Source organism: Sebastes umbrosus, chromosome 2, assembly GCF_015220745.1.
Source record: "Sebastes umbrosus isolate fSebUmb1 chromosome 2, fSebUmb1.pri, whole genome shotgun sequence".
Classification (NCBI taxonomy): domain Eukaryota; kingdom Metazoa; phylum Chordata; class Actinopteri; order Perciformes; family Sebastidae; genus Sebastes; species Sebastes umbrosus.
The window spans coordinates 38,905,625-38,920,794 of record NC_051270.1 but is presented as its reverse complement, the minus strand read 5'-3'; the positions used below and the strand labels follow the sequence as shown (position 1 = coordinate 38,920,794).

Genomic DNA, 15,170 nt, shown 5'->3' with positions numbered 1-15,170 from the left:
GTTAAAGGTTTTCCTCCGTACGTCCATTTCTGATGCTGAGGGGCGCTGACCAAACGGCGGTATTTGACGAGTTGGGAGTGAGAACGGGTTGCATATGAAGCATTAAAGTGCAGCATGACAGGAATTTGATTTTCTTACATGTAGCGCTGATGATGCAGGATGACATCACTAAAACTGTCCAATCAATGAGTTATCTGTTTAACTTCATGTTAACAGCTCTTGGTTTGTTTGTAATAAATCAGTGAGAGCATTTAAAAAGAGGAAAAAGTGGTGCTACAAACTATGACTAAGCTTTACCATTATGTCCTCCATCGCAATTATCTGAAACATCTGTTCAGACACACACACGCCCGCACGCACACACACACACACACACACACGCACACAACAAACAAACAATAAACTGTACTTTCCTCAGTCTCTGGTGAGAATGGACATCTGTTTACACTGTGCTTAGCTCTGTTGAATGGGCTGTTTGGTAGAAACAGTGAAGCTTCAAACAGCAATGTAGATCCACGCAGCAGTTGTCGACAGCTGTCTCTATATTGTATTTGTTGTAATGTTTGAATGTTGAGCCCTTGAGCTGAGGTATGTTTGTGTGTGTGTGCGTGTTTGCAGGTAAGGCCCAGTTCATCCACATAGGTGAGGAAGTTGACGGGGTGGACATGAGGGCGGAGGTGGGCCTGCTGACCCGTAACATCCTGTTTCGTGGTGAGATGGAGCCCGGCTGTTATGGAAATGAGGCCTGCCAATTCTTCGACTTTGACACTTTCGGCGGACATTTGAAGGTACGCTGTTTTCCTAACCTTGTCAGTTACAGTGCAAAAAAAAAACAGGTGATTCACATACGGGACGGGACTAGGGTTGTGTATTGGCAAGAATCTGGCTATACGATGCGTTTCGTGATACAGGGGTAACGATTCTATACATTGCGCTATATTGCGATACTGTAAGCAAGGCGATATATTATTTTCAAATCTAATTTTAGGAAAACTGTCATTATATAAAGACAAACCACCATATGAGTAAAAAAAGTCACTATTTGAAATGGGTACTATGGAGACTAACATCATTACACGTGGATACAATTGGACTCATTGGATCCACAAGAGTCTCAGCTTTCCAGTCATACCCAATTTATGAAATTCTAAAACTGTTTAGGGACCCCATGCAGAGATATTAAAATACACCACATTAAATAGGTGAAAATATCACATTTGTACTGCAGGCAAAAAACTACTTGTTTTTTGGGCATTGTGGGCATATCAAAGGGACCCCTTTGAAAATGACCATGCCAGTTTTTCTTCGCCAACATTAAGCATAACTTTGGGGCGATGTTAAGCCTCCTTAGTGAGATGCAAGTATGACATAGTTGGTACCAATGAATTCCTCAGGTTTTTCTAGTTTCAGATGATGCCAGTATCTTCACTCTAGCTTTAGAAAGCAACCTCTGAAAGACAGAATAGCGGCCGGGACAGCTGTCAGATTTTTAAGAGGTTAATTAAAAATCGATACAGTGATTTGGAAAATCGATACAGTATCACAAAACATAATATCGCATTACTCACCTATATCGATATTTTCTTACACCCCTCTCTGGTGACGTTCCAGCTAGAGCTTGTGCTCGCTGCTATGCATTGCACTAGGAACCAAACTCCTGGAATCTGAGAAATACAGCGTTATTTTCTGATTGTTTCACTGCGGTTTCATTCTAAAACACAAATAAACATGACCACATCTCTGCACAACCCCTGTGGGAAGGTACCATGTTGCCGGATTTGAAGCAATGCAGCCGAAGGGCAAGCTTCATGCAGTCCTCTCTGCTCAGTGTGTGTCCCTCGATCAAACTGACACACTGATAGCAGCACAGAGGAGAGGACAGAGAGAGAGACAGGAGCAGGGACAAACTGAAGCACATAACGATGTAACATCCCATTCTCATCCGTCAAATACGGACACTTTGCATCTGGTAGAGCTAAAGGGGGACTTGTGCCTCGATATCAGACGTCGAGGAGCGTGAAAAAAACGGCAGTATTTGACAATCTGAACGGGCCGCACACCCTGCGCGCTGTTATTGGCTGAGTAACCCCCATGTGAGGCCCAAAGGCTGTTAGTAGTGACCCAGAATAATCCAGAGCACAGCAAAGTAAGAAGAAAAAGAGAAAATCCAGAGAGAGGGCTGCAGACACCGACAGGCTCTGCAGAAACAGACACCACATACTTCTAGTGGGTTATAAGTAGGGATGCACAGATACCACTTTTTTTCAGACCGAGTACAAGTACTTACATTTGGGTACTCGCCGATATCGAGTACCGATACGAGTACTTCTCTGTGCCAAAAGACCCTCATTAACAGCCAGCTGGAGGGTGTGAGCGACACACGACAGGCTGGGGAGTCCCGCATACAGTGCGCCGCCATCGGCTCTAGGTCGGCTTGGAAAGGCTCGGGGCGAAGGTGGCTCGCGGCCGCAGCTTTACAGCGCTCCCCGTCGGGACTTCGCCGCACCGTGGACAAAGGGCTCGCTGCGCCCTCTCTCCCCGCCGGGGACAGCCCCCTGCTCCCGGTGCGACTGTCGACCGGGGCGGACTGTCCTCAGTGCGCCCCAACCGTGTCGTGCTGCCAGATCGGGGCTCGGCCCACGTAAAAGGCGCCAGGGGTCTGCGGCGATGTCGGCAACCCACCCGACCGGTCTTGAAAAACGGTCCAAGAAGTCGCACGCAAGCGCGAGTCAGAGGGTGCAAGCAAAATCCCGTGGCGCAATGAAAGTGAGGGCCGGTGCGCGCCGGCTGAGGTTGGATCACGGTCCAGCGGAGTCGGGCGCACCACCGTAAAGTGGTATCGGTGCCGTTTTGCCAGTACGAGTACATGAGCACAGTATCGGACCCGGGGTATCAGTGCATCCCTAGTCAGAAGTGATGATTGAGAGGGATTATTTTTGTATCAGACTATACATTGTTTTTTAGGAAAATGTTGTATGGTCAATAATCAAAGGTCAAAGGTCAAAGGTCAAAGCCCTAACCTTAAACCTAGTGTTTAAAATTAGGAAAATTCCTCTATTTTTATTGAAGTTGGTGATACTATTCTTTCAACTAAAAAACATAATATATGGCACTGTATTATTCAAAGACTTATTATTCTCATCAGTGAATACTTCTACATTCAAAGTGCATAACGGGACCAGTCAAAGGAACCAAATCCAATTAGAACAACTGATTAGTCAAAAAATAAAGCAATGTGTTTGTTATGGAATTTTTTATTTATTTATCTGTGCAGTTATTAATCACATATTTTCACATCAGATAATGGTTTGAGTCAGTGACAGTGGCCCATTGATTCCGCTACCCAGGCTAATTAAAGCTTTCTCTCAAGGGACGGCTGCCTGTGTAGATCCACAGGGCCTAACTCTGAACTGAACACACAGGGTTAAAATTCAAATCATTTGAATTTACAGTGTGGACTTATAAAATCTGAGTAGAGTGCTGTGAGCGTGTTAGTATCGCTGCCGTCATGGAATAAGTTGCAGGGAAATCGTTTTCTTAGCTGAGTTGGATACTTTTTTTCCATGTGACCTTGATTAACCATAATAACGTTTACAGAGTAGAAATTACGATATGTAGCAGGTATAATGTTCACCATGTTCACCATCTTGGTTTAGCGTGTTAGCACTACACACTGTCCAGCTGAGGGTGATAGGAATGTCCTTAGTTTAGCACATATTTCATCATAATCAAAATAGAATATTTGAACTTGATGATGGAGCTGGATGAAATGTCAGAGGATCACCAAGCCGTTACAATTTATCCGGAGGGGAACATAAATGTCTGAACCAAATCTCATTCAATCCATCCAATATTAGGCAATAAAGTTCATTCCTGACCTTGGAAATAGTAGTTTTACACAATCCCAAGTAAAGGTCCATTCGGTAGCTTTTTCAGTAGGTTTCAACTGGACTATGTGGTCTTCATCAGCAGATAATGGATGGATGAATAAATCTATATCTGTGACAACTGGGCAAACTCTGTGAAGGTGTGATATGGTAGAAAGTTCTAGAAAGAAGCTAGTAAGTGGACCTTGAGTTGGGATTGTTTCGTCAAACTATCCGATAGATGTTGAGATTTGCTGATGTAGAAAAAAAATGTAACATCTTTTTCTTTTATTTGAATTTCTTTCCTTAATATTGTCTTTTTGTGTATTCTGAAATTCTGAATCGGGAACTCGACTTGATCCAGAACCTCAGACTCTCCCTTTAATCTTCTACAATAGCAACTTAAGTAACACTGAGTAGTAAATTGTTTTATCCAGGAAACCTCCAGACTCCATTCGCCTTTTTGCCTTGTGAACCAGGCGTGCGTTGGTCTTTGTTAAGGTCTCCTCCCCATTTGGATATCACAGACAACAGGTATAAAGTCCCTGTTCTCAGGCACTGTTCAGACCTGGCATTAACATGCGTCCGTAGGCACAGATACTGCCCTGTGTGTCTTTTTCTCCATGCTTGGATGAGTTCCCCGCCTCCATAACCGTCTGTGTTGTCTTCTGAAGCTGAGTAAAGATTATTTTCTTCAAATTCAAATTGGAGGGAAGTTTTCTCAACAAAAATATTTCTTCCACACTGTCAAACCGACCCACATTGCCATGTCTATAGAGCCACACTACAAGAAGAAGAAAACTGATCAAGTCCTCTGGATGTGCAAAGCATGTGGCTATTCACACAAACATGTGTTTCCACATTTGGCCCAATGAAAACGGAATGCTCTGATGTACAATCAAAAGTTAAATTAGAGCAGGATAAGATGCTCAACCACACCCACGCTGTATAAATCAACCTGACGAGCTGTCAATAGGAGGACAAAAGGACAGCGGAGAGACACTGAGAGACAGGAAAGGACAGAAGAACACGAGAGAGAGAGGCTGTGATTGTATTCCTCCTGCCTTCATGCCTCCTCTCTCTCTCTCTCTCCGCAGGGCAAGCTATCGTATCCTATTATAAATTTCCATCACAGGCTCATGTCATATTTTTCTCATGCATGGGTGTGTGTACAGCACGTACAAGTAACACACACACACACACACACACACACACACACACACACACACACAGAAAGGAAAGCCTCAGTGAGATTTCAGTGAAGCCCTTCAAAATGAACGCCTCAGAGCGTACACCCCCCCTGGACAGTATAGTGCATTACTGTTGTGTTAAAACCTCGTATCTCCACTAATATCAGCTGGCCACAAGCTGAGAGGAACAGCCCCGGTTTCTGCTTGTATCTTTTTTAAATTGTTTCCTAAACAGCCGGGGGGTTTTATAATATTTGCTCTAATCTTTTTTAACTGAAGTTACAATGAAAATCACCAAATGTGTGATGCGGTGCAGTTGTTCATCACTGAGTCACTCTGCTCTCTGACGTCTCTCATTCACCGGTGAATCTCCATCTGACTGACTTCTTCATTCCCCAGATCGACTCCCATCATGTTAACTATACCTCTAATACATCCTTTCTTTCTCTTATTCATCCCTTTTTTCCTCTATCTTTTTATCTTTGTTACATCCTTTTTCTGTCCCTTTCCCTATTTCCTTCCCTCTTCCCCATGCCCCTCTGCTTTCATTCTTCCTTCAACCATCCTTCCATTTATTCTCCCTCATATCTGTGTTTCCTTCCTGCTCTCTCCCTCTCTGCTTCATATTTTTCTATCCATCCTTCCTGACTGTCTCCACCTGTGGACTCCCTCCGTCCTATTTTTGCAGTCCTCCCCTCTTACCCCTTTCTGTGATTCCTCTCTCCTTGCATCCTTCATCCCACCTGCCTCCTTTCCTTTCTCCTCATTACCTGTTTTCCTTCATGCTCCCTTCCTCTCTTCATCCTCATATCTTTGCCATCCTCCCTCCTATACCTTTATTCTCCCACTGCATCGTAATCCATACCTCCCTCTCATCCCAAATATTTATTTCTCTCGCTTCCTCCCTCCTTTCCTCTCTCCTTACATCTCCTTGCATTTGTCTGTTGTTCTTCCCACCCTCCTCCTTTCTTTTGCTTCTTATTCATGCCACTCCTTCCTTTTCAGTATCCCTTCTTTTGCCTTCACCCCTCGTTACCTTCTTTTAATTTGATATTTTTCATTCTGATATAGATTTGATATCATTTCATTTCCCCTTTTTTTTTGCTGTGCCCAATGATCACAGTTACAGCTGTTACTTGAGAGATGCAACAACCTGACCCCCCCCAACACACACACACACACACACAAACACACACACACACACACACACACACACACACACACACACACCCACGCACACACACACACACACACACACACACACACCCCTGCAGGAGTGACTGAAGTGTATCTGCTGTTTTCATCAGGTGGAGCGGCGCTTCAAGGCAGTCCATATATCTGGGGTGGAGCTGCAGCACATGGGCCAGCAGACGATGGGACACTATCCGGTCCATTTCCATATGAACGGAGACGTGGACGAGAGGGGAGGCTACGACCCCCCGACTTCTGTCAGCGATCTGTCCATCCACCACTCCTTCTCCCGCTGCGTAACCATCCACAGCTCCAACGGACTGCTGGTCAGTTAAAAAGATTTATTCAAGTTCCATTTTTTATTCGGTTTCTACTTTGTGAGTGACGTAATTAAACAAGAAGGCAGACATTTTGGGAAGCATTTGCTTTCTTGCTGAGAGTTTGATGAGAAGATCGTGTCTGCACAGTAAATATGAAGCTACAGCCTGCAGCCAGTTAGATTAGCACAAAGATTGGAAGCTGGAGGAAAAAGCGAGCCTGGCTTTGTCTAAAAGTAACAAAATCCACCTACCAGCACCGGTAAAGCAACACATCATATCATGTTCGTCATGGTATGGGTTTGGAATAGTTTAATACGTATTGTGATGGAGGGGAGCAATGATGATGTAGGAGGAATGGGTTAGGAAGGAGGATGAGGGATGAAGGGATGAGGGTCGAGAGATGAAGGGTGAGAGTTAAGGGATGAAGGGATGAGGGTCGAGGGATTAAGGGATGAAGGGATGAAGGGATGAGGGTCGAGAGATGAAGGGTGAGAGTTGAAGGATGAGGGTTGAGGGATTAAGGGATGAAGGAATGAGGGTTGAGAGATGAAGGGTGAAGGTTGAGGGTTGAGGGATGAAGGGATGAAGGGATGAGGGTTGAGGGATGAAGGGATAAGGGAATAGGGGTGAGGGGATGAGGCGATAGGGATGAAGTGTTGCAGGTGGGGGATGAAGGGAAGAGGTGTTTTAGAAGGATGGATGGAGGAGAGCGATGATGGACGGGTGTCGGCTGACGGCGGAGGGAACCGGGGGGAGTCGAGACTCTGAGTGGGGGAGACGTCTCTTCCTGAGCTCTGATGTTTGCAGAAACCCCAGTGGTTCCTGTAATCAAACGAGAGAGAAAGAAGGGTGAGAGAAAAAAAGGAAATTACAGGCAGTTTACGGTCCAATCAGCAGCCACCACCCAGAGACTCCAAGAAGGACGGATACTCTGAAGTGCTGTTTGACACAATCAGAGTCTTCCTCCTCACATTGCTCAGTCTTGGCAAGGACTCAATGTTCAAAACATGGATGAAGGAGCTAAAGAGGAACCCTCCACATTAAATGATGCTGCATTCAACAGAAAGTGGTGCAAAGTTGAGGAAATAGGCTTTGGAAAGCTGACACTTTCACAACCGGTTGCGCTCTTTGTTGGCAATGATTTCTCCAGTTAGATTGAGGACAGAAGCTCTGCAGTAGTGTGACATACTGTCAGCCCCTGATCCATAAAGGTCAACGTGTCTATCCCCTCCCCAGGTAAAGAACGTGGTCGGCTATGACACACTAGGCCACTGTTTCTTCACGGAGGACGGTCCAGAAGAGAGGAACACGTTTGACCACTGTTTGGGTCTGCTGGTGCGAGCCGGGACCCTGCTGCCTTCAGACAGAGACGGCAAAATGTGCCGCGACATCACCGACGGAGCCTACCCGGGATATGTGGCCAACCCATGGCAAGACTGCAGGTAAGATTCATGCAGAAACTGCACACACTCTTTAACCTCTTCAGTCCCATGGAGGATCTCCCACACATCTGCCAGGTGGACATCCTGAAATCAGATAAATGTAGTGGAGTAAAAGTAGAAAGCAGCATGGAAAGACAAGACTCAAGTAAAGTACTAGTACCTAGAATTTGTACTTAAGTGTACAAGATAGGGATGCACAGATACCGATACCAGTATCAGGTATAGGGTCCGATACTGTGCTCATGTACTCGTACTCGCAAAACGGCGCCGATACAACGGCACCGATACCACTTCACGGTGGTGTGCCCGACCCCGCTTGGCTGGGATTCCTCCTCAGCCGGCGCGCACCGGCCCTCACTTTCATTGCGCCACGGGGTTTTGCTTGCACCCTTTGACTCGCGCGTGCGTTAGACTTCTTGGTCTGTGTTTCAAGACGGGTCGGGTGGGTTGCCGACAACGCCACAGACCCCTGGCGCCTTTTAGGTGGGCCGAGCCACGATCTGGCAGCACAACGCGGTTTGGGCGCACTGAATACAGTCCACCCCAGTCGACAGTCGCACCGGGTCCGGGCGGGGAGGGCTGTAAATCTGCGGCCGCGAATAGAATTGCGCAGGCAGAGTCAAAGCGTCTGGCAGTTTGTCTGAGCTAAATTGTTGTATAAGCTGAACTACTGTAAGCTGTTTTATTGAGTTTCCTTTTTTTGCGAAATGCTCTGAGTGAGTTTGAGTTCCCTCTGGTGAACAGTTGCGTAGTGTCTAGGGCTTTTATTGTGAACGGTAAGAACAGTTGGAGTGGATCTGGTCTGCGCAGCCTTTGTCAAGGTTGAAAGGAGTAATAAAGTTTGCCATCCTGGTTCAGACTACGGTGCCTCCGTGTTGTTGTTTCATAAATATAGACGCTACTCAACCCTTTCTGCACAACGTGATCGGTTGATGCCTTTATTCGTGGTGCAAGAGCTCAGAAAAATCAACCTTGTTTTCCAAAAAAAGACGCCGTTTATTCACCACGTAATATTCATGTTCTTTGTGAAAGTACTCAGACAATTTGTGTTGGTGTGTTGACCCAACATACCAACATGCCTCCAATACCACACACACACACACACACACACACACACACACACAACAAAGAGAACCAATTAATCTCAAGCTAGCTTTATTATCACTATACACATCTTCCCACTTATTAGTACTGTCACAGCAAGGTAGTTTTTTTCTCTCTGCCACGACACATTTCAGAAGTAAGAATAATTATGTGAAATGCTCCACCCACATCCGTATACTTCTTCCATCTAAAGTTCCAAAACACAAAGGTGGCGGTCTGAAACACGACAGTGTGACGTGACAGCAGAGAAACGATGTAAGGGGGTGACTCTTGTTCTGACCTTAGAGAACGATGCAGAGACAATGAAATAAATAAGTGGCTCTTCCACTTATTTTTTTGAAGATACAAGAAAGCAAATAATTAGCAGAGTCAGAATGGTCTTGTCGGAAAAACACATTTTTCACGCTGTGAAAGGGCAGAGGCTGAACACAACTTTGCAAAAGCGAGTGATCATTAGTCAAATCTCTCTCCGTCCCTCTCTTTCTTGCTCGCGTTCACACACTTTTGTTTGACAGTTCCATTCTGTTACAATCGTTCTAGTTTTCTGAAGTTAGATCATGCACGTATCGCAGCACCTGCAATTATGTTTCATCCATCAAAATGACAGATGGCATTTTCAATTATCCGCTAACATTTTTTTAAAGGTCAGCAAATGATCTGTTACACAACTTGTGATCACACATCTCAATGTAGTATTAAATAGAATTGAAAAACTGTTTTGTTCTTAAGTCTATGCATGCAAATATGTGACTCAAAGATGCTCATATCATGGATATAAACATCTAGATGCCGTAGAAAGACACCAGTAAAACAACTCATCTAAACTGAACCAGTATGGATAGTCTTGAGTTCTAAAGTAAAGTTAAGGTCCATCTGTACATTCAGTACACAGTACTGAATACAGAATAATACAGAATACAGTACATGTATTCTTTCTAGTAGCCAGCAGGGGGCGACTCCTCTGGTTGCAAAAATAAGTCTGATTGTATAGAAGTCTATGAGAAAATGAGCCCACTTCACACTTGATTTATTCAATGTTTTGTTGAATTGTGTACTCACTTAGAGACCCAACAAGTTATCCCCCGTGAGCAGTGCATTCTCATGCGACAATGGCCAGAAAAAAAACTCCCCTTTAATGGGTAGAAACCTTGGGCAGAACCGGGCTCTGGTAAAAAAAAGAGCATGAGAACATGTGAGTGTGGGTGGCTGGAGATTGCCGGCACCTGTTACATGAGTCTGTTAGATTGGGATACATCTTAGATAGCCGCGCATTTGTATAATGGACTCTGTACACAATCTTACATTTTAGGAGGCGGTGCCTAGCACAGATGCTGCCACTATTCAGTGTTTTTACCTGTTTTAATCAGCGGGACCTCTGCAGATAATACTGTACATAAAAGAACACTGAAAGGAATCCGAACTGGGAGTAGCTGACGGGATTGGTGGTGAAGACAACAACTTCACCACGTCAGCAAACTCTGTCTTTTGTTATTGTTTTGACTGAGAAGCCCCCGCCGGCATAACAGTTTAACCATCACAACTAAATGCCTCCCCCCAACCCTTACCCCTAACGCTATACTTTCAAACCGGTCAAAATGTTCTCACAATGCAGAAATGTCCTCACTACGTGGGTTTAAAACGGAACTTGGTCCTCACAAAGATAGCAATACAAGCGCACACACACACACACACACACACACACACACACACACTCACACCCTGCATCCTCACTTTGTTAGAGAGGCATTGTATTTAAAGCATAAAGATGCAACTCAGAATATAAAGCAGTTTAATCCAGGTCACATGACATTTTTATCTCAGCACACTTTGCCTCAGCCTTCAGCTGCAGAGCATAGCAGGGCATGGTTAGGGATGCATAATGGCACTGGCTTCCACTGATAGGGAGTCATCCACCTGCTCTCCAACATGAGGGGACTGGAAGGATTTTCTAACGTTAGCCTCTGCTTCCCTTTCCTTTTCTCCTTGTCTCCTTTCCTCTGTCCTCTCCTACTTTACCCAATTATAACAGCCTGGTAAAACACAATGCACTACATTCCTAATGACGCTTTTGGAGGCAATTTGTCTGGATCATTGTATTCTGTAATGATTTCCAAATCCCAGTGTATTTATTACTGTGGTTTAAAAATTCCAATTTAATCAAACATGATTGCACTAACAATGTTCCCCCCCTGTACGATTTATGATGATTAATATCCAGTCAGATTTTTACACTCCCTCGTGGCTCCTTCTGTCTCTTCCCCCGTCGTTGTTGAGTTGGGTACGTGTTGAATGTAAAACAACGATACATTTGAGTTCCGATTCGCCGGGGAACAGGAGACGTGTGGGCTGCACGAGGAGGATGAAACTGTCATTTAATCTGAGCCAGATGAATGTGCTGGGCATTTCGCTTGTTTAATGAGGGTGTGTGTGTGTGTGTGTGTGTGCGTGTGTGTGTGCGTGTGTGTGTGTGTGTGTGTCTTGTAGCGTGCAGTTGACAATGACAAAACAAATTATCCATCTCAGCCATCTCCTTCAGAGGAAACAACTGGACATGGTTGTGTTTTTAGTTGTTTCCTTTCACACAGAGTTGTTCTATCTGGGCATCGGATAGAACAACTCTGTGTGAAAGGAAACAACTAAAAACACAACCATGTCCTGTGTTGTCGCCGTGCACACTGCCCTTATTCCACCAATGCAAAGAAATAGTCACCCACGCAAATTAGAGAAATACCAAATCAGGTCTTTTATCAATTGCAGTAGCACTCCCAGGGTTTATTTGTCTGTTATGTGTCTGGTGGCCTGCCTGGCATATATCGGCCAAACTCAGTGAGCCCTTAAATAAAGATTTGTAGAACATTTGGCAGCTATCGTGGATCGGCCTCCACCCTGAAAGTTGAGGATATTGAAAATATTTCTTGCTCTTTTTAGGTTGTAGTGGTTCAGTTTTAAAGCTAGAGTGAAGATACTGGTATCATATGAACCTAGAATGAATCCATCGGTACCAGTCATGTCATATTAGCTGGTCAGGAAGGAGGTTAAATAACGCTCCAAACTTGCGCTAAATTTTGGCGAGGAAAAACTGGCATGGTCATTTTCAAAGGGGTCCCTTGACCTCTGACCTCCAGATATGTGAATGTAAATGGGTTCTATGGGTACCCACGAGTCTCCCCTTTACAGACATGCCCACTTTATGATAATCACATGCAGTTTGGGGGCAAGTCATAGTCAAGTCAGCACACTGACACACTGACAGCTGTTGTTGCTTGTTGGGCTGCAGTTTGCCATGTTGTGATTTGAGCATATTGTTTTATGCTAAATGCAGTACCTGTGAGGGTTTCTGGACAATATGTGTCATTGTTTTGTGTTGTTAATTGATTTCCAAGAATAAATATGTACATACATTTGCATAAAGCAGCATATTTGCCCACTCCCATGTTGATAAGAGTATTAAATACTTCACAAATCTCCCTTTAGGGTACATTTTGAACAGATAATAAATGTTAATTTACTGTGAATAAATATTTGAAGCGATTAACAGCTCTCGTACATGTATGTGTATGGTTTAGGCTATAGGGAGAAATTGTGGGTTAATACAGTAAAAGAAGGCATTACGCAAACTGCGGTCTACAGGCATTAAAGTCAGACATGCTACACTTCCATCCACCACCCCGACCTCCTCCTTGCTTACCACTTCTCTACATAAAGGACACACTTACTTCCTGCATCCCTGCTGTTTTTTTATCAGCGTCCTTGCGCCATTGGATACGCTTTTAATGACAGACCTCAATGAGAGAGTCAAGCTACTTGACTCTGGCAGAATTTCTATCTTTATTTGACATTCAGTCAAATCCTGGCAGTTAGTTATCAAAATAAAATACAGCTCCCCGTTTCCACAAATGGGTAAACCTGCAATAACAGACAGAGAGTTTGGATGGAAGGGTTTAGGAGAGAGGCAGAGGGAATCAAAGAGGGGGGGGAGAGGTTAAAAAGGAGAGGTTTAAGGTGTAGTGCTGCCATGTGCTAATCTGCCGCGGAGCTAAACTGCATATCTGCCATTTCTATTCATATTCATTACCCCTAAGCTGCTTTTTCGCACATACCTGCAAATGGAACTAGAATAATCTTCTCATTATGCCTGGTGCATGTGTGAAAGGTGTTTTCTGAGGAACCCAGAAGAATTTGCACATTTATGGAAAAAAAATAATGAATTTAAAGGGATGTCTGTGCTGTAAGAAAAGAGAAAAGGAAGTCAAGTCAAAAAGAAGGTGACAATAACTGACACACTTATTTAAAAGCCAAGAAGACGGAGATGCAGAAAAGAGCAACATCTGAGAGAGAGAAGTGATGATGAATAGTTATAAATGGGACAGTAGGAAGATTCAAATAAGAAATCTAATCTAATCATTTATTGTAATGATGAATAATATCAAACTTGATGTGTCTTCTTATTGACGTTTGTACTTTTTAAACTGAAAACACATTTATTTATATTGTGATATTTTACTGTAAATGACATACAGTATAGCCAACAGCAAGTAGGAAACTCTCAGGTGATCTCCATCCAGCCAGCTGCCACCTTATGTAAGGTATCATATAGATAGAACTCCCCACTTCAACTTCAGCCGTTCCTCGTCTGTTGCGGTGCTTTCAAAGCGAGTCACAGGAATAAAAAGAAACAGCACGACGCAGCATCAAACTGCGCCTACGATGGAAGCGTACCAGGGTGTTAGAATGAATCCAGCTTGTGTGAGCTGTACTCTGCGTTCTCTTGTTCTCTTTCGACATCACACCGTTACATTCATGACGGTCAGTCTGACAACGGGCGTTTCTAACGCAGCGATCATTTGATCATCACTGTCACCCCATCAAACATGGCTGCTCTAAAAGAGACATCCCGTCTGCTGTCTGTGTCGGCCGTTCCTCCCTCTCATCCTCTGACAGAGAACCCATCGGGGAGCCTGAGGGGGACTGAACCTTGATTAGAACCGGCTGAGCCCTTGATTACACCACAGCTAATTCCTTTCTCATCCAGACTGAGCTGCCGCAGGGGCTGATGGGTAGAGGAGCGTATATCCTTATTAAGGCTACATAATTGAGAAGAGAGGTTAAGGGCAGTTAATAGTCCAGATGAGGAACGTAGCAGAGAGTAAACCCACTTTTGCACAATATGTTTGCCCCCTTTCTAGGCTGAAATGATCACAAACATATGACGAGAATTTCGAAAACAGTTGAGACTGACCTTGATTGTTTTAGATGAGTCAGGCATTACATACCCACTCAGGCAGCCCACTTATTTATGCACTCTATGATTTTCTCTCACAATCAGGCACTGAAAATAATGGACAACAAGCCTGTCCGCTGGCATCATTGTCACATACTAAAAAGACACAATCTACTCTTTGAGAGCTTTATTCAATTGTTGTTTTCTCAGATTAGTTTATAAATGTGTTAACAGTTTGGTCCCAGAGCCTCTTTCCAGATATATCTAAGGGCAAGACAGTAATAGAGTAACATTGTAGAACTACATTTGGACAATCAGCTTTCTCTATAAAGGGCTGTCAGCTCTGGAACACACTAATAATAATAATAATTGTATTTATATAGCACCTTTCAATACAAGGTTACAAAGTGCTTTCCAATAAAAGCATGATAAAAATAAGTAACACCCAGAACTGAAAATCTAAACAAAATAAAATCATATAAATAGTTACAACAATTCAATTCAATTTATTTTTATATAGCCTCAAATCATAACAGAAGTTATCTCGAGACGCTTTTTATATAGAGCAGGTCTCAGACCGTACTCTAGAGTTTAGAGACCCAACAAGAGATCCCACCAAGAGTGGCAGCAGCGTTTTGTATTAATTGTAGTCTTTGGATGTTCCGCCTGCTGATACCAGAATAAATACCAACTGAAATCCAATTAATTACAAATATAAAGTCATTTACAACAAAGGTTAAGTGCTGGCTAAAAGCAAAACAGAGCTTTACCCATTTTTAGTTAGTGTTTAGTTAGCGTTAGTATTGTTTTCTAAACTGTTTACTTTCCAGACAAGT

General features: G+C 43.8%; 1 protein-coding gene across 4 annotated transcripts in view; it reads left to right on the top strand.

Moving 5' to 3' along the window:
* Window positions 1-15,170, top strand: part of LOC119478354 (cell migration-inducing and hyaluronan-binding protein-like) — a 207,291-nt gene that overhangs the window by 152,804 nt on the left and 39,317 nt on the right. For all 4 annotated transcript variants that reach the window (XM_037753061.1, XM_037753052.1, XM_037753078.1 and 1 more), the window contains exons 12-14: window positions 619-788; window positions 6,364-6,573; window positions 7,804-8,009. In XM_037753061.1, the coding sequence (XP_037608989.1) occupies window positions 619-788; window positions 6,364-6,573; window positions 7,804-8,009 (586 nt within the window). The remainder of the gene's footprint in view (window positions 1-618; window positions 789-6,363; window positions 6,574-7,803; window positions 8,010-15,170) is intronic.